At 33.9% G+C, this 20,545-nt stretch overlaps 1 protein-coding gene across 1 annotated transcript in view; it reads left to right on the plus strand.

The window, feature by feature from the left end:
• LOC138444708 (uncharacterized) overlaps positions 1-20,545 on the plus strand; it is a 292,168-nt gene that overhangs the window by 101,915 nt on the left and 169,708 nt on the right. Inside the window, exons 15-23 of the mRNA XM_069598026.1 lie at positions 2,291-2,461; positions 3,386-3,419; positions 4,051-4,245; positions 5,209-5,435; positions 11,138-11,308; positions 12,233-12,266; positions 12,898-13,092; positions 14,056-14,282; positions 19,984-20,154. Coding sequence (XP_069454127.1) covers positions 2,291-2,461; positions 3,386-3,419; positions 4,051-4,245; positions 5,209-5,435; positions 11,138-11,308; positions 12,233-12,266; positions 12,898-13,092; positions 14,056-14,282; positions 19,984-20,154 — 1,425 coding nt within the window. The remainder of the gene's footprint in view (positions 1-2,290; positions 2,462-3,385; positions 3,420-4,050; positions 4,246-5,208; positions 5,436-11,137; positions 11,309-12,232; positions 12,267-12,897; positions 13,093-14,055; positions 14,283-19,983; positions 20,155-20,545) is intronic.

A 20,545-nucleotide genomic window follows, 5' to 3' on the forward strand; every position in this document is an offset into this window, starting at 1 on the left:
ATTAGTTTCTATGCATATTTTGATTTCTTTTTTGATTTCTTCTGTGATTTGTTGGTTATTCAGAAGTGTGTTGTTCATCCTCCATATGTTGGAATTTTTAATAGTTTTTCTCCTGTAATTGAGATCTAATCTTAATGCATTATGGTCAGAAAAGATGCTTGGAATGATTTCGATCTTTTTTGAATTTATCAAGTTTAGATTTATGGCCCAGGATGTGATCTGTCCTGGAGAAGGTTCCATGAGCACTTGAAAAAAAGGTGAAATTCGTTGTTTTGGGGTGAAATGTCCTATAGATATCAATTAGGTCTAACTGATGTAACGTATCATTTAAAGTTTGCGTTTCTTTGTTAATTTTCTGTTTAGTTGATCTGTCCATAGGTGTGAGTGGGGTATTAAAGTCTCCCACTATTATTGTGTTACTGTTGATTTCCCCTTTCATACTTGTTAGCATTTGTCTTACATATTGCGGTGCTCCTATATTGGGTGCATATATATTTATAATTGTTATATCTTCTTCTTGGATTGTTCCTTTGATCATTATGTAGTGGCCTTCTTTGTCTCTTTTCACAGCCTTTGTTTTTAAAGTCTATTTTATCGGATATGAGTATTGCCACTCCTGCTCTCTTTTGGTCTCTATTTGCGTGGTATATCTTTTTCCAGCCCTTCACTTTCAAGTCTGTAGGTGTCCCTTGTTTTGAGGTGGGTCTCTTGTAAGCAGCATATAGAGGGGTCTTGTTTTTGTATCCATCCGGCCACTCTCTGTCTTTTGGTTGGGGCGTTCAACCCATTTACGTTTAAGGTAATTATTGATGAGTATGATCCCAGGATTTTCTACATGGCACTGTTTAGTGAGAATACTGAGATGCAGAAATTATGTGCATATTTTCTTATTTTTGTAAAAAGAACCTAAAAAATAAATTTGTATATTAAAAAGTTGTATGTACATATGTCAGGAATTCGTATATATGTCAGGAATTCGGAAAGTTGTAGATTAAAATATGGAAACATACATATTTGATTGTTAAGATGGGATCAGTAAGAAATGAAAAACCAAAAGTAACTATAATAATAGAAAAAATATAGGTTGATAGTTTGGTGTAATCTTAGGAAATGCCTTTCCAAACATTTCAGCGCAAGCAAAAGTAATGAATGAAGAGCTGAATATATTTGTTTCAGTGGAAAGTACAATGCAGTGAACCAAAACACCATCCACAGAATTTAATAGGTAATGCAAATGGGAAAAAATAGCGAAATATGTGACGGAGGATAAGTTGGTCCCTTACATAGTTTTGATTTGTTAAAAATCAAAAATAGAAGCAACTATAGAAAAATGAATAAAGGATATAAATAAGAGGAGCTTTTTGGTTTTTGTTTTGTTTCTTTTTAGAGTAAGGTACCAAAAAAGAAATATATTTTTAAGTGTTAGATTGCTGGAAATTACCTAACTTAACTATTGAGCTAAGTAAAATCTCATTTGAAGAAATAATTCTAAAACTAAAAAACGTTTTAAACCTCTCTAATAGATATCTGTTAATAACCTGGAAAAATATTCGTTTAAATCAGGATCTTGTTTTATTTTCTTTTTTTGGTGATAAGGATTTTGACATCTTTACTTTTAATTACATTTAATTTGAATATATACTTATAAAGATACTTTTCTATTATGATTAATTTGCATTTGGGAATGATTGAAATCTTAATTCAATAGATCAAGTCATTTAATAGTTTTTAATATATAAGGAAGCATCATTTTATAATGTAAATAGCAATTTTCCTAAATTATCAGTTTTCTAAAGAGCTGCTAATTTAATCCAAATATAGCAACTACTACCACTGTTACTAGATAACTTTTATCCAGCCTTTTACCATGCATGAAGCACCATGCTAAGCTACGTATATGCATTAGCTCATTTGAGTAAATACTGTTACATTTTAGTTTAGGAAACTAGCATTTTCAGTTTAGAAGTTGTTATTATAAGTTTTACAAGATCACATCATTGAAAGGTAGTAAAACTGTTTTTTGAACCCAGGCTATCTGATTCCTAAAGGACCATTTCTCTGCTTAGCTGTTACTGGAGTTTCACCTAATAACTGGGTAAAGTGGAACAGGAAGAGTTTACCGTTACTGTTATAAAATCAATAAATACTTACTCATGTAGCACTGTTGAAGTAAAATCAATTTTATGTTTTGATAGTTCCATTTCTTCTGTTGGGTCATCTTTGCTATGTCTACTTAGTTTGCCGTCTTGTTTTAATAACTTACTAAGTGAAAATTTTTTTTCTTTTTCAGTTTGGTAATTCTGTTATCACCACACCTCTAAAGCGTCGCAAAGTGATTTCTCAAGAAACTTTAGTTGATCCTGTATCTTTAAGCTGCCAAAGTTCCTCTGATACTGTAGTTTTAAACTGTCGAAGTATACGAGTAGGGACACTCTTCCGACTATTACAAGAACCTGTAATTGTAAGTACATACTGTGCTCTTTACTACCAATTATAAGATTCAGAATTTAATGTATAATCTTTTAAAATTTATAAGTTAAAATATTTAATAGAACATTGAAATTATTTCATGATTTCAAATTGCTTTGAGAATACGGACAATTATAAATAGCTACTCACCATAAAAATTAGTGGGTAAAAACTTGATCGTATGTATTCTGTTAAAAAATTTTTTTAAATTATGATATTCAAAGTAGTGCATAATCATTATAGGAAAATGTTTATTCTCACTGAGTTGGAATTCACTCCAGTGTGTTACCGTTTTATTCTCATGTCAGCCCAATGCATGAAAACAGTATTTTGAGGAACTTTATGAGAAAAAGAAGAATTGAAAAGCTTCGGGGTCTGCATAAAAATGTCTTGTGACATAGTGACTCCTAGAAATAGATTATTGGACTTTGGTGGCCGCCCAAGAGGCATTGTGCTTTTGAACTAGTTCAGTGTCCAGAGAAGCCAAAGAACTTTCTTTCGTCCCTTTATCTTACTATCATACCTGTCTCATTGTTATTCTGCTACCACCAGTCCGATTCAAATGTATCTTTTCTGTTTAAGATTGTAACATAATCTCCTTAATCTGCCTTCTGAGTCATATTTTGTTTTCTTTCTGATGTATCCTATGCATTGTTGGTAGGTTAATCTTCCAATAGCACTGTACTCATAAGGCTGCTTAACTCGGGTGTCCTTAATTCTGTGTTTCCAACTATTTTTTAATGAATAGAGGCTAGCGTCATTCCCGGTATTATAAAGATCAGATGGACAAATGCAGTACATGAATCAGTTTTTCTGCCTTCTATAGGCAAAGGCCAAACAGCATGTCATTTAGGGTCTCTGTAGCAAAATCGTCCCCCCAAATCTATGATTGTTACTAATTTATCTTATTTTTTAGTTTTGTTTAGATTTTATCAAGATACAGCTAGAAGGTAAGCTGTTGTATGTCCTACTGCTCACTAAAGCTTTGTTTACACTAAAACACTTTACTGGAATAAAAAACGTTATTTTTAGAATTCACTAAGATAATTAGTTATTATATGCGTTGTAACAAAGGGCATTATACCTTAAGAGTGGAAATTTCATACTGTAACATCACAGAAGCTATGTTTAAGTTTTTAAGTATTCTTCATTAGAATTCTCTTTCCATATGGGAAAAAATGTATTTAGATACTTCTTTAAGATCAAAGATTCTTCTTCATTTTCCCACTAAAGTTACCATGTACAAAATATAATAAATATGTGGGGGCTCAGATAGTAAAGAATCTGCCTGCAATGCAGGAGACCCAGGTTCGATCCCTGAGTCAAAAACATCCCTTGGAGAAGGGAATGGCTACCCACTCCGCTATTCTTGCCTGGAAAATCCTTGGACAGGTTAGTGTGGCAGGCTATATATAGTCCATGGCGTTTTGGAGTCGGACACAATTGAGCAACTAACACTCTCACTTTAAGTTTTTCATAATAAATGTGTACTTTAAAATTGTAATTCCCTAGTTTGCTCCATTCATGATTTTGCCCGCTTAAGAACCGATTCCTTTTCCATTTCCATTTGTTTTTCTCCAGAACCAGAAAATGATCCTGTAGGGATTACTGTAAATACCTCTGATCTAACAAAATGTGAATGGTGTAGTGTCCGAAAATTACCAGTAGTGTTTCTTCAGACTAAACCGGCAGTTTATCAGAAGCTGAGCATGCAGCTGCAGATGAACATGGAGGATGAAGTTTGGAATGACTGTAAAGGAGTAAATAAATTAACAAGTAAGTTATGTAGAGCAAGTGTACAATACATTGGTTAGCAGACTGTGAGTTGATATTGATAAGATACCTTAGATATATTTGTGTTACCTACACTCTTGATAATGACATTATAAGATATTACTTCCCTCATTTTATAGAAGAGGAAAAGTCCATAGAAAATGGAAGTTCTGAAGATAAAACCCAGGTTTAGCCATTTGGAAAGTTTTCAAAACGGGTTGAAACCCCAAAATATACATAGTGTTTATTTAACACTGTATAATCTGAGTAAAATGAGGTGTTTTGTTTTAATGTACTGATAGAAGTTGTAACTGTAAATCAGCCATCAAGTTGGGATCTTTAAAACTTAGCCTGAACAGAAAGTTTGAAAGTTCATTAACAGGTCTTCATTTTCTACAATAAGTCAGTGTGGTTCTCCAGTTGGTTTGTTTACCTTCCCCCAAACATTTGTGGCATAGCGTGACTAGCTGTGTTCTTCTCACTAATTGCTCCTTCAGCGTAATGATAAGTAAATGATAGATAACTATGAAAGCTCCAAGAGTTGGCACATTAGTGAATATCGGTTTTTACACTTAAATCTGGAGTTACTGCCAATTTACATGGCAGTTTCTTATGTGTTTGACAGCAGTATTGACTGATTATATGTTTAAAACTCAATATATTTGGATCCTATTAGGCGAAATAAATTAGTTACATCTATGAGTAGATTCATTCTAGAGCTACTGCTAGGGTAATGTGTTCTGGTTCCTTTCTTTTAATTAACTTAAGTGACGTTGTTAGGTAACGGTGTTATTGGTCCTTATTTTAGTATTTATTACATATCCACTGTATGCCAAACACTGTTTTGAACATTTATATCAGGATTTCTGGTGATGTTCTTGGAAATAGTTAGTTAACTTTTTATTTTAGTATCTGTTTACCTATTTTTTTCTTTTAGACTTATTAATTATATTGATTTCTTTTCAGATTTGGAAGAACAATACATAATTCTAATTTTTCAAAATGGCCTTGATCCTCAGGCAAATGTGCTATTTGAAAATATTATTACTGACATTGGTATAAAGAATAATGTGTCAGATTTTTTTGCGAAAATTCCCTTTGATGAAGCCAATAGCAGACTTCGTGCCTGTACAGGAACCTATGAAGAGAGCATCAAAGGAAGTTGCGTGCAAAAAGAAAACAAAATTGAAAATGTAATTTTTTTTTTTTGTCTTTTATTTATTTATTTTTCAGATTCCAAAGTTCTGTATTTTTCTTTTCTTTCTTTCTTTCTTTCTTTTTTTTTTTTTTCTTCTTTCAGGTTTAGTTTTTTATTTTTTAAATTTTAAAATCTCTAATTCTTACATGCGTTCCCAAACATGAACCCCCCTCCCACCTCCCTCCCCACAACATCCCTCTGGGTCATCCCCATGCACCAGCCCCAAGCATGCTGTATCCTGCGTCAGACATAGACTGGCAATTCAATTCTTACATGATAGTATACATGTTAGAATTCCCATTCTCCCAAATCATCCCAACCTCTCCCTCTCCCTCTCCCTCTGAGTCCAAAAGTCCGTTATACACATCTGTGTCTTTTTTCCTGTCTTGCATACAGGGTCGTCGTTGCCATCTTCCTAAATTCCATATATATGTGTTAGTATACTGTATTGGTGTTTTTCTTTCTGGCTTACTTCACTCTGTATAATTGGCTCCAGTTTCATCCATCTCATCAGAACTGATTCAAATGAATTCTTTTTAACGGCTGAGTAATAGTCCATTGTGTATATGTACCACAGCTTTCTTATCCATTCATCTGCTGACGGACATCTAGGTTGTTTCCATGTCCTGGCTATTATAAACAGTGCTGCGATGAACACTGGGGTACATGTGTCTCTTTCAATTCTGGTTTCCTCGGTGTGTATGCCCAGCAGGGGGATTGCTGGGTCATAAGGTAGTTCTATTTGCAATTTTTTAAGGAATCTCCACACTGTTCTCCATCGTGGCTGTACTAGTTTGCATTCCCACCAACAGTGTAGGAGGGTTCCCTTTTCTCCACACCCTCTCCAGCATTTATTGCTTGCAGATTTTTGGATCGCAGCCATTCTGATTGGTGTGAAGTGGTACCTCATTGTGGTTTTGATTTGCATTGCTCTAATAATGAGTGATGTTGAGCATCTTTTCATGTGTTTGTTAGCCATCCGTATGTCTTCTTTGGAGAAATGTCTATTTAGTTCTTTGGCCCATTTTTTGATTGGGTCGTTTATTTTTCTGGAATTGAGCTGCATAAGTTGCTTGTATATTTTTGAGATTAGTTGGTTGTCAGTTGCTTCATTTGCTATTATTTTCTCCCATTCAGAAGGCTGTCTTTTCACCTTGCTTATATTTTCCTTTGTTGTGCAGAAGCTTTTAATTTTAATTAGATCCCATTTGTTTATTTTTGCTTTTATTTCCAGAATTCTGGGAGGTGGATCATAGAGGATCCTGCTGTGATTTATGTCTGAGAGTGTTTTGCCTATGTTCTCCTCTAGGAGTTTTATAGTTTCTGATCTTACATTTAGATCTTTCATCCATTTTGAGTTTATTTTTGTGTGCGGTGTTAGAAAGTGGTCTAGTTTCATTCTTTTACAAGTGGTGGACCAGTTTTCCCAGCACCACTTGTTAAAGAGATTGTCTTTACTCCATTGTATATCCTTGCCTCCTTTGTCAAAGATAAGGTGTCCATATGTGTGTGGATTTATCTCTGGGCTTCCTGTTTTGTTCCATTGATCTATATGTCTGTCTTTGTGCCAGTACCATACTGTCTTGATGACTGTGGCTTTGTAGTAGAGCCTGAAGTCAGGTAGGTTGATTCCTCCAGTTCCATTCTTCTTTCTCAAGATTGCTTTGGCTATTCGAGGTTTTTTGTATTTCCATACAAAGCTTGAAATTATTTGTTCTAGTTCTGTGAAAAATGTGGCTGGTAGCTTGATAGGGATTGCATTGAATTTGTAAATTGCTTTGGGTAGTATACTCATTTTCACTATATTGATTCTTCCGATCCGTGAACATGGTATATTTCTCCGTGTATTAGTGTCCTCTTTGATTTCTTTCATCAGTGTTTTATAGTTTTCTATATATAGGTCTTTAGTCTCTTTAGGTAGATATATTCCTAAGTATTTTATTCTTTTCGTTGCAATGGTGAATGGAATTGTTTCCTTAATTTCTTTTTCTACTCTCTCATTATTCGTGTATAGGAATGCAAGGGATTTCTGTGTGTTGATTTTATATCCTGCAACTTTACTATATTCATTGATGAGCTCTAGTAATTTTCTGGTGGAGTCTTTAGGGTTTTCCACGTAGAGGATCATGTCATCTGCAAACAGTGAGAGTTTTACTTCTTCCTTTCCAATTTGGATTCCTTTTATTTCTTTTTCTGCTCTGATTGCTGTGGCCAAAACTTCCAGAACTATGTTGAATAGTAGCGGTGAAAGTGGACACCCTTGTCTTGTTCCTGACTTTAGGGGAAATGCTTTCAATTTTTCACCGTTGAGGATAATGTTTGCTGTGGGTTTGTCATATATAGCTTTTATTATGTTGAGGTATGTTCCTTTTATTCCTGCTTTCTGGAGAGTTTTTATCATAAATGGATGTTGAATTTTGCCAAAGGCCTTCTCTGCATCTGTTGAGATAATCATATGGTTTTTATTTTTCAATTTGTTAATGTGGTGAATTACATTGATTGATTTGCGGATATTGAAGAATCCTCGCATCCCTGGGATAAAGCCCACTTGGTCATGGTGTATGATCTTTTTAATGTGTTGTTGGATTCTGACTGCTAGAATTTTGTTGAGGATTTTTGCATCTATGTTCATCGGTGATATTGGCCTGTAGTTTTCTTTTTTTGGTGACATCTTTGTCAGGTTTTGGTATTAGGGTGATGGTGGCCTCCTAGAATGAGTTTGGAAGTTTACCTTCCTCTGCAATTTTCTGGAAGAGTTTGAGGAGGACAGGTGTTAGCTCTTCTCGAAATTTTTGGTAGAATTCAGCTGTGAAGCCGTCTGGACCTGGGCTTTTGTTTGCTGGAAGATTTCTGATTACCGTTTCAATTTCCGTGCTTGTGATGGGTCTGTTAAGATTTTCTATTTCTTCCTGGTTCGGTTTTGGAAAATTGTACTTTTCTAAGAATTTGTCCATTTCTTCCACGTTGTCCATTTTATTGGCATACAACTGCTGATAGTAGTCTCTTATGATCCTTTGTATTTCTGTGTTGTCTGTTGTGATCTCTCCATTTTCATTTCTAATTTTATTGATTTGATTTTTCTCTCTTTGCTTCTTGATGAGTCTGGCTAATGGTTTGTCAATTTTATTTGTCCTTTCAAAGAACCAGCTTTTGGCTTTGTTGATTTTTGCTATGGTCTCTTTTGTTTCTTTTGCATTTATTTCTGCCCTAATTTTTAAGATTTCTTTCCTTCTACTAACTCTGGGGTTCTCCAGCTCTTCCTTTTCTAGTTGCTTTAGTTGTAGAGTTAGGTTATTTATTTGACTTTTTTCTTGTTTCTTGAGGTATGCCTGTATTGCTATGAACTTTCCTCTTAGCACTGCTTTTATAGTGTCCCACAGGTTTTGGGTTGTTGTGTTTTCATTTTCATTAGTTTCTATGCATATTTTGATTTCTTTTTTGATTTCTTCTGTGATTTGTTGGTTATTCAGAAGTGTGTTGTTCATCCTCCATATGTTGGAATTTTTAATAGTTTTTCTCCTGTAATTGAGATCTAATCTTAATGCATTATGGTCAGAAAAGATGCTTGGAATGATTTCGATCTTTTTTGAATTTATCAAGTTTAGATTTATGGCCCAGGATGTGATCTGTCCTGGAGAAGGTTCCATGAGCACTTGAAAAAAAGGTGAAATTCGTTGTTTTGGGGTGAAATGTCCTATAGATATCAATTAGGTCTAACTGATGTAACGTATCATTTAAAGTTTGCGTTTCTTTGTTAATTTTCTGTTTAGTTGATCTGTCCATAGGTGTGAGTGGGGTATTAAAGTCTCCCACTATTATTGTGTTACTGTTGATTTCCCCTTTCATACTTGTTAGCATTTGTCTTACATATTGCGGTGCTCCTATATTGGGTGCATATATATTTATAATTGTTATATCTTCTTCTTGGATTGTTCCTTTGATCATTATGTAGTGGCCTTCTTTGTCTCTTTTCACAGCCTTTGTTTTTAAAGTCTATTTTATCGGATATGAGTATTGCCACTCCTGCTCTCTTTTGGTCTCTATTTGCGTGGTATATCTTTTTCCAGCCCTTCACTTTCAAGTCTGTAGGTGTCCCTTGTTTTGAGGTGGGTCTCTTGTAAGCAGCATATAGAGGGGTCTTGTTTTTGTATCCATCCGGCCACTCTCTGTCTTTTGGTTGGGGCGTTCAACCCATTTACGTTTAAGGTAATTATTGATGAGTATGATCCCAGGATTTTCTACATGGCACTGTTTAGTGAGAATACTGAGATGCAGAAATTATGTGCATATTTTCTTATTTTTGTAAAAAGAACCTAAAAAATAAATTTGTATATTAAAAAGTTGTATGTACATATGTCAGGAATTCGTATATATGTCAGGAATTCGGAAAGTTGTAGATTAAAATATGGAAACATACATATTTGATTGTTAAGATGGGATCAGTAAGAAATGAAAAACCAAAAGTAACTATAATAATAGAAAAAATATAGGTTGATAGTTTGGTGTAATCTTAGGAAATGCCTTTCCAAACATTTCAGCGCAAGCAAAAGTAATGAATGAAGAGCTGAATATATTTGTTTCAGTGGAAAGTACAATGCAGTGAACCAAAACACCATCCACAGAATTTAATAGGTAATGCAAATGGGAAAAAATAGCGAAATATGTGACGGAGGATAAGTTGGTCCCTTACATAGTTTTGATTTGTTAAAAATCAAAAATAGAAGCAACTATAGAAAAATGAATAAAGGATATAAATAAGAGGAGCTTTTTGGTTTTTGTTTTGTTTCTTTTTAGAGTAAGGTACCAAAAAAGAAATATATTTTTAAGTGTTAGATTGCTGGAAATTACCTAACTTAACTATTGAGCTAAGTAAAATCTCATTTGAAGAAATAATTCTAAAACTAAAAAACGTTTTAAACCTCTCTAATAGATATCTGTTAATAACCTGGAAAAATATTCGTTTAAATCAGGATCTTGTTTTATTTTCTTTTTTTGGTGATAAGGATTTTGACATCTTTACTTTTAATTACATTTAATTTGAATATATACTTATAAAGATACTTTTCTATTATGATTAATTTGCATTTGGGAATGATTGAAATCTTAATTCAATAGATCAAGTCATTTAATAGTTTTTAATATATAAGGAAGCATCATTTTATAATGTAAATAGCAATTTTCCTAAATTATCAGTTTTCTAAAGAGCTGCTAATTTAATCCAAATATAGCAACTACTACCACTGTTACTAGATAACTTTTATCCAGCCTTTTACCATGCATGAAGCACCATGCTAAGCTACGTATATGCATTAGCTCATTTGAGTAAATACTGTTACATTTTAGTTTAGGAAACTAGCATTTTCAGTTTAGAAGTTGTTATTATAAGTTTTACAAGATCACATCATTGAAAGGTAGTAAAACTGTTTTTTGAACCCAGGCTATCTGATTCCTAAAGGACCATTTCTCTGCTTAGCTGTTACTGGAGTTTCACCTAATAACTGGGTAAAGTGGAACAGGAAGAGTTTACCGTTACTGTTATAAAATCAATAAATACTTACTCATGTAGCACTGTTGAAGTAAAATCAATTTTATGTTTTGATAGTTCCATTTCTTCTGTTGGGTCATCTTTGCTATGTCTACTTAGTTTGCCGTCTTGTTTTAATAACTTACTAAGTGAAAATTTTTTTTCTTTTTCAGTTTGGTAATTCTGTTATCACCACACCTCTAAAGCGTCGCAAAGTGATTTCTCAAGAAACTTTAGTTGATCCTGTATCTTTAAGCTGCCAAAGTTCCTCTGATACTGTAGTTTTAAACTGTCGAAGTATACGAGTAGGGACACTCTTCCGACTATTACAAGAACCTGTAATTGTAAGTACATACTGTGCTCTTTACTACCAATTATAAGATTCAGAATTTAATGTATAATCTTTTAAAATTTATAAGTTAAAATATTTAATAGAACATTGAAATTATTTCATGATTTCAAATTGCTTTGAGAATACGGACAATTATAAATAGCTACTCACCATAAAAATTAGTGGGTAAAAACTTGATCGTATGTATTCTGTTAAAAAATTTTTTTAAATTATGATATTCAAAGTAGTGCATAATCATTATAGGAAAATGTTTATTCTCACTGAGTTGGAATTCACTCCAGTGTGTTACCGTTTTATTCTCATGTCAGCCCAATGCATGAAAACAGTATTTTGAGGAACTTTATGAGAAAAAGAAGAATTGAAAAGCTTCGGGGTCTGCATAAAAATGTCTTGTGACATAGTGACTCCTAGAAATAGATTATTGGACTTTGGTGGCCGCCCAAGAGGCATTGTGCTTTTGAACTAGTTCAGTGTCCAGAGAAGCCAAAGAACTTTCTTTCGTCCCTTTATCTTACTATCATACCTGTCTCATTGTTATTCTGCTACCACCAGTCCGATTCAAATGTATCTTTTCTGTTTAAGATTGTAACATAATCTCCTTAATCTGCCTTCTGAGTCATATTTTGTTTTCTTTCTGATGTATCCTATGCATTGTTGGTAGGTTAATCTTCCAATAGCACTGTACTCATAAGGCTGCTTAACTCGGGTGTCCTTAATTCTGTGTTTCCAACTATTTTTTAATGAATAGAGGCTAGCGTCATTCCCGGTATTATAAAGATCAGATGGACAAATGCAGTACATGAATCAGTTTTTCTGCCTTCTATAGGCAAAGGCCAAACAGCATGTCATTTAGGGTCTCTGTAGCAAAATCGTCCCCCCAAATCTATGATTGTTACTAATTTATGTTATTTTTTAGTTTTGTTTAGATTTTATCAAGATACAGCTAGAAGGTAAGCTGTTGTATGTCCTACTGCTCACTAAAGCTTTGTTTACACTAAAACACTTTACTGGAATAAAAAACGTTATTTTTAGAATTCACTAAGATAATTAGTTATTATATGCGTTGTAACAAAGGGCATTATACCTTAAGAGTGGAAATTTCATACTGTAACATCACAGAAGCTATGTTTAAGTTTTTAAGTATTCTTCATTAGAATTCTCTTTCCATATGGGAAAAAATGTATTTAGATACTTCTTTAAGATCAAAGATTCTTCTTCATTTTCCCACTAAAGTTACCATGTACAAAATATAATAAATATGTGGGGGCTCAGATAGTAAAGAATCTGCCTGCAATGCAGGAGACCCAGGTTCGATCCCTGAGTCAAAAACATCCCTTGGAGAAGGGAATGGCTACCCACTCCGCTATTCTTGCCTGGAAAATCCTTGGACAGGTTAGTGTGGCAGGCTATATATAGTCCATGGCGTTTTGGAGTCGGACACAATTGAGCAACTAACACTCTCACTTTAAGTTTTTCATAATAAATGTGTACTTTAAAATTGTAATTCCCTAGTTTGCTCCATTCATGATTTTGCCCGCTTAAGAACCGATTCCTTTTCCATTTCCATTTGTTTTTCTCCAGAACCAGAAAATGATCCTGTAGGGATTACTGTAAATACCTCTGATCTAACAAAATGTGAATGGTGTAGTGTCCGAAAATTACCAGTAGTGTTTCTTCAGACTAAACCGGCAGTTTATCAGAAGCTGAGCATGCAGCTGCAGATGAACATGGAGGATGAAGTTTGGAATGACTGTAAAGGAGTAAATAAATTAACAAGTAAGTTATGTAGAGCAAGTGTACAATACATTGGTTAGCAGACTGTGAGTTGATATTGATAAGATACCTTAGATATATTTGTGTTACCTACACTCTTGATAATGACATTATAAGATATTACTTCCCTCATTTTATAGAAGAGGAAAAGTCCATAGAAAATGGAAGTTCTGAAGATAAAACCCAGGTTTAGCCATTTGGAAAGTTTTCAAAACGGGTTGAAACCCCAAAATATACATAGTGTTTATTTAACACTGTATAATCTGAGTAAAATGAGGTGTTTTGTTTTAATGTACTGATAGAAGTTGTAACTGTAAATCAGCCATCAAGTTGGGATCTTTAAAACTTAGCCTGAACAGAAAGTTTGAAAGTTCATTAACAGGTCTTCATTTTCTACAATAAGTCAGTGTGGTTCTCCAGTTGGTTTGTTTACCTTCCCCCAAACATTTGTGGCATAGCGTGACTAGCTGTGTTCTTCTCACTAATTGCTCCTTCAGCGTAATGATAAGTAAATGATAGATAACTATGAAAGCTCCAAGAGTTGGCACATTAGTGAATATCGGTTTTTACACTTAAATCTGGAGTTACTGCCAATTTACATGGCAGTTTCTTATGTGTTTGACAGCAGTATTGACTGATTATATGTTTAAAACTCAATATATTTGGATCCTATTAGGCGAAATAAATTAGTTACATCTATGAGTAGATTCATTCTAGAGCTACTGCTAGGGTAATGTGTTCTGGTTCCTTTCTTTTAATTAACTTAAGTGACGTTGTTAGGTAACGGTGTTATTGGTCCTTATTTTAGTATTTATTACATATCCACTGTATGCCAAACACTGTTTTGAACATTTATATCAGGATTTCTGGTGATGTTCTTGGAAATAGTTAGTTAACTTTTTATTTTAGTATCTGTTTACCTATTTTTTTCTTTTAGACTTATTAATTATATTGATTTCTTTTCAGATTTGGAAGAACAATACATAATTCTAATTTTTCAAAATGGCCTTGATCCTCAGGCAAATGTGCTATTTGAAAATATTATTACTGACATTGGTATAAAGAATAATGTGTCAGATTTTTTTGCGAAAATTCCCTTTGATGAAGCCAATAGCAGACTTCGTGCCTGTACAGGAACCTATGAAGAGAGCATCAAAGGAAGTTGCGTGCAAAAAGAAAACAAAATTGAAAATGTAATTTTTTTTTTTTTGTCTTTTATTTATTTATTTTTCAGATTCCAAAGTTCTGTATTTTTCTTTTCTTTCTTTCTTTCTTTCTTTTTTTTTTTTCTTCTTTCAGGTTTAGTTTTTTATTTTTTAAATTTTAAAATCTCTAATTCTTACATGCGTTCCCAAACATGAACCCCCCTCCCACCTCCCTCCCCACAACATCCCTCTGGGTCATCCCCATGCACCAGCCCCAAGCATGCTGTATCCTGCGTCAGACATAGACTGGCAATTCAATTCTTACATGATAGTATACATGTTAGAATTCCCATTCTCCCAAATCATCCCAACCTCTCCCTCTCCCTCTCCCTCTGAGTCCAAAAGTCCGTTATACACATCTGTGTCTTTTTTCCTGTCTTGCATACAGGGTCGTCGTTGCCATCTTCCTAAATTCCATATATATGTGTTAGTATACTGTATTGGTGTTTTTCTTTCTGGCTTACTTCACTCTGTATAATTGGCTCCAGTTTCATCCATCTCATCAGAACTGATTCAAATGAATTCTTTTTAACGGCTGAGTAATAGTCCATTGTGTATATGTACCACAGCTTTCTTATCCATTCATCTGCTGACGGACATCTAGGTTGTTTCCATGTCCTGGCTATTATAAACAGTGCTGCGATGAACACTGGGGTACATGTGTCTCTTTCAATTCTGGTTTCCTCGGTGTGTATGCCCAGCAGGGGGATTGCTGGGTCATAAGGTAGTTCTATTTGCAATTTTTTAAGGAATCTCCACACTGTTCTCCATCGTGGCTGTACTAGTTTGCATTCCCACCAACAGTGTAGGAGGGTTCCCTTTTCTCCACACCCTCTCCAGCATTTATTGCTTGCAGATTTTTGGATCGCAGCCATTCTGACTGGTGTGAAGTGGTACCTCATTGTGGTTTTGATTTGCATTGCTCTAATAATGAGTGATGTTGAGCATCTTTTCATGTGTTTGTTAGCCATCCGTATGTCTTCTTTGGAGAAATGTCTATTTAGTTCTTTGGCCCATTTTTTGATTGGGTCGTTTATTTTTCTGGAATTGAGCTGCATAAGTTGCTTGTATATTTTTGAGATTAGTTGGTTGTCAGTTGCTTCATTTGCTATTATTTTCTCCCATTCAGAAGGCTGTCTTTTCACCTTGCTTATATTTTCCTTTGTTGTGCAGAAGCTTTTAATTTTAATTAGATCCCATTTGTTTATTTTTGCTTTTATTTCCAGAATTCTGGGAGGTGGATCATAGAGGATCCTGCTGTGATTTATGTCTGAGAGTGTTTTGCCTATGTTCTCCTCTAGGAGTTTTATAGTTTCTGATCTTACATTTAGATCTTTCATCCATTTTGAGTTTATTTTTGTGTGCGGTGTTAGAAAGTGGTCTAGTTTCATTCTTTTACAAGTGGTGGACCAGTTTTCCCAGCACCACTTGTTAAAGAGATTGTCTTTACTCCATTGTATATCCTTGCCTCCTTTGTCAAAGATAAGGTGTCCATATGTGTGTGGATTTATCTCTGGGCTTCCTATTTTGTTCCATTGATCTATATGTCTGTCTTTGTGCCAGTACCATACTGTCTTGATGACTGTGGCTTTGTAGTAGAGCCTGAAGTCAGGTAGGTTGATTCCTCCAGTTCCATTCTTCTTTCTCAAGATTGCTTTGGCTATTCGAGGTTTTTTGTATTTCCATACAAATCTTGAAATTATTTGTTCTAGTTCTGTGAAAAATGTGGCTGGTAGCTTGATAGGGATTGCATTGAATTTGTAAATTGCTTTGGGTAGTATACTCATTTTCACTATATTGATTCTTCCGATCCGTGAACATGGTATATTTCTCCGTGTATTAGTGTCCTCTTTGATTTCTTTCATCAGTGTTTTATAGTTTTCTATATATAGGTCTTTAGTCTCTTTAGGTAGATATATTCCTAAGTATTTTATTCTTTTCGTTGCAATGGTGAATGGAATTGTTTCCTTAATTTCTTTTTCTACTCTCTCATTATTCGTGTATAGGAATGCAAGGGATTTCTGTGTGTTGATTTTATATCCTGCAACTTTACTATATTCATTGATGAGCTCTAGTAATTTTCTGGTGGAGTCTTTAGGGTTTTCCACGTAGAGGATCATGTCATCTGCAAACAGTGAGAGTTTTACTTCTTCCTTTCCAATTTGGATTCCTTTTATTTCTTTTTCTGCTCTGATTGCTGTGGCCAAAACTTCCAGAACTATGTTGAATAGTAGCGGTGAAAGTGGACACCCTTGTCTTGTTCCTGACTTTAGGGGAAATGCTTTCAATTTTTCACCGTTGAGGATAATGTTTGCTGTGGGTTTGTCATATATAGCTTTTATTATGTTGAGGTATGTTCCTTTTATTCCTGCTTTCTGGAGAGTTTTTTATCATAAATGGATGTTGAATTTTGTCAAAGGCCTTCTCTGCATCTGTTGAGATAATCATATGGTTTTTATTTTTCAATTTGTTAATGTGGTGAATTACATTGATTGATTTGCGGATATTGAAGAATCCTCGCATCCCTGGGATAAAGCCCACTTGGTCATGGTGTATGATCTTTTTAATGTGTTGTTGGATTCTGACTGCTAGAATTTTGTTGAGGATTTTTGCATCTATGTTCATCGGTGATATTGGCCTGTAGTTTTCTTTTTTTGTGACATCTTTGTCAGGTTTTGGTATTAGGGTGATGGTGGCCTCCTAGAATGAGTTTGGAAGTTTACCTTCCTCTGCAATTTTCTGGAAGAGTTTGAGGAGGACAGGTGTTAGCTCTTCTCGAAATTTTTGGTAGAATTCAGCTGTGAAGCCGTCTGGACCTGGGCTTTTGTTTGCTGGAAGATTTCTGATTACCGTTTCAATTTCCGTGCTTGTGATGGGTCTGTTAAGATTTTCTATTTCTTCCTGGTTCGGTTTTGGAAAATTGTACTTTTCTAAGAATTTGTCCATTTCTTCCACGTTGTCCATTTTATTGGCATACAACTGCTGATAGTAGTCTCTTATGATCCTTTGTATTTCTGTGTTGTCTGTTGTGATCTCTCCATTTTCATTTCTAATTTTATTGATTTGATTTTTCTCTCTTTGCTTCTTGATGAGTCTGGCTAATGGTTTGTCAATTTTATTTGTCCTTTCAAAGAACCAGCTTTTGGCTTTGTTGATTTTTGCTATGGTCTCTTTTGTTTCTTTTGCATTTATTTCTGCCCTAATTTTTAAGATTTCTTTCCTTCTACTAACTCTGGGGTTCTCCAGCTCTTCCTTTTCTAGTTGCTTTAGTTGTAGAGTTAGGTTATTTATTTGACTTTTTTCTTGTTTCTTGAGGTATGCCTGTATTGCTATGAACTTTCCTCTTAGCACTGCTTTTATAGTGTCCCACAGGTTTTGGGTTGTTGTGTTTTCATTTTCATTAGTTTCTATGCATATTTTGATTTCTTTTTTGATTTCTTCTGTGATTTGTTGGTTATTCAGAAGTGTGTTGTTCATCCTCCATATGTTGGAATTTTTAATAGTTTTTCTCCTGTAATTGAGATCTAATCTTAATGCATTATGGTCAGAAAAGATGCTTGGAATGATTTCGATCTTTTTTGAATTTATCAAGTTTAGATTTATGGCCCAGGATGTGATCTGTCCTGGAGAAGGTTCCATGAGCACTTGAAAAAAAGGTGAAATTCGTTGTTTTGGGGTGAAATGTCCTATAGATATCAATTAGGTCTAACTGATGTAACGTATCATTTAAAGTTTGCGTTTCTTTGTTAATTTTCTGTTTAGTTGATCTGTCCATAGGTGTGAGTGGGGTATTAAAGTCTCCCACTATTATTGTGTTACTGTTGATTTCCCCTTTCATACTTGTTAGCATTTGTCTTACATATTGCGGTGCTCCTATATTGGGTGCATATATATTTATAATTGTTATATCTTCTTCTTGGATTGTTCCTTTGATCATTATGTAGTGGCCTTCTTTGTCTCTTTTCACAGCCTTTGTTTTTAAAGTCTATTTTATCGGATATGAGTATTGCCACTCCTGCTCTCTTTTGGTCTCTATTTGCGTGGTATATCTTTTTCCAGCCCTTCACTTTCAAGTCTGTAGGTGTCCCTTGTTTTGAGGTGGGTCTCTTGTAAGCAGCATATAGAGGGGTCTTGTTTTTGTATCCATCCGGCCACTCTCTGTCTTTTGGTTGGGGCGTTCAACCCATTTACGTTTAAGGTAATTATTGATGAGTATGATCCCAGGATTTTCTACATGGCACTGTTTAGTGAGAATACTGAGATGCAGAAATTATGTGCATATTTTCTTATTTTTGTAAAAAGAACCTAAAAAATAAATTTGTATATTAAAAAGTTGTATGTACATATGTCAGGAATTCGTATATATGTCAGGAATTCGGAAAGTTGTAGATTAAAATATGGAAACATACATATTTGATTGTTAAGATGGGATCAGTAAGAAATGAAAAACCAAAAGTAACTATAATAATAGAAAAAATATAGGTTGATAGTTTGGTGTAATCTTAGGAAATGCCTTTCCAAACATTTCAGCGCAAGCAAAAGTAATGAATGAAGAGCTGAATATATTTGTTTCAGTGGAAAGTACAATGCAGTGAACCAAAACACCATCCACAGAATTTAATAGGTAATGCAAATGGGAAAAAATAGCGAAATATGTGACGGAGGATAAGTTGGTCCCTTACATAGTTTTGATTTGTTAAAAATCAAAAATAGAAGCAACTATAGAAAAATGAATAAAGGATATAAATAAGAGGAGCTTTTTGGTTTTTGTTTTGTTTCTTTTTAGAGTAAGGTACCAAAAAAGAAATATATTTTTAAGTGTTAGATTGCTGGAAATTACCTAACTTAACTATTGAGCTAAGTAAAATCTCATTTGAAGAAATAATTCTAAAACTAAAAAACGTTTTAAACCTCTCTAATAGATATCTGTTAATAACCTGGAAAAATATTCGTTTAAATCAGGATCTTGTTTTATTTTCTTTTTTTGGTGATAAGGATTTTGACATCTTTACTTTTAATTACATTTAATTTGAATATATACTTATAAAGATACTTTTCTATTATGATTAATTTGCATTTGGGAATGATTGAAATCTTAATTCAATAGATCAAGTCATTTAATAGTTTTTAATATATAAGGAAGCATCATTTTATAATGTAAATAGCAATTTTCCTAAATTATCAGTTTTCTAAAGAGCTGCTAATTTAATCCAAATATAGCAACTACTACCACTGTTACTAGATAACTTTTATCCAGCCTTTTACCATGCATGAAGCACCATGCTAAGCTACGTATATGCATTAGCTCATTTGAGTAAATACTGTTACATTTTAGTTTAGGAAACTAGCATTTTCAGTTTAGAAGTTGTTATTATAAGTTTTACAAGATCACATCATTGAAAGGTAGTAAAACTGTTTTTTGAACCCAGGCTATCTGATTCCTAAAGGACCATTTCTCTGCTTAGCTGTTACTGGAGTTTCACCTAATAACTGGGTAAAGTGGAACAGGAAGAGTTTACCGTTACTGTTATAAAATCAATAAATACTTACTCATGTAGCACTGTTGAAGTAAAATCAATTTTATGTTTTGATAGTTCCATTTCTTCTGTTGGGTCATCTTTGCTATGTCTACTTAGTTTGCCGTCTTGTTTTAATAACTTACTAAGTGAAAATTTTTTTTCTTTTTCAGTTTGGTAATTCTGTTATCACCACACCTCTAAAGCGTCGCAAAGTGATTTCTCAAGAAACTTTAGTTGATCCTGTATCTTTAAGCTGCCAAAGTTCCTCTGATACTGTAGTTTTAAACTGTCGAAGTATACGAGTAGGGACACTCTTCCGACTATTACAAGAACCTGTAATTGTAAGTACATACTGTGCTCTTTACTACCAATTATAAGATTCAGAATTTAATGTATAATCTTTTAAAATTTATAAGTTAAAATATTTAATAGAACATTGAAATTATTTCATGATTTCAAATTGCTTTGAGAATACGGACAATTATAAATAGCTACTCACCATAAAAATTAGTGGGTAAAAACTTGATCGTATGTATTCTGTTAAAAAATTTTTTTAAATTATGATATTCAGAGTAGTGCATAATCATTATAGGAAAATGTTTATTCTCACTGAGTTGGAATTCACTCCAGTGTGTTACCGTTTTATTCTCATGTCAGCCCAATGCATGAAAACAGTATTTTGAGGAACTTTATGAGAAAAAGAAGAATTGAAAAGCTTCGGGGTCTGCATAA

The sequence above is a fragment of the Ovis canadensis genome, chromosome 8, assembly GCF_042477335.2.
Source record: "Ovis canadensis isolate MfBH-ARS-UI-01 breed Bighorn chromosome 8, ARS-UI_OviCan_v2, whole genome shotgun sequence".
Taxonomy (NCBI): domain Eukaryota; kingdom Metazoa; phylum Chordata; class Mammalia; order Artiodactyla; family Bovidae; genus Ovis; species Ovis canadensis.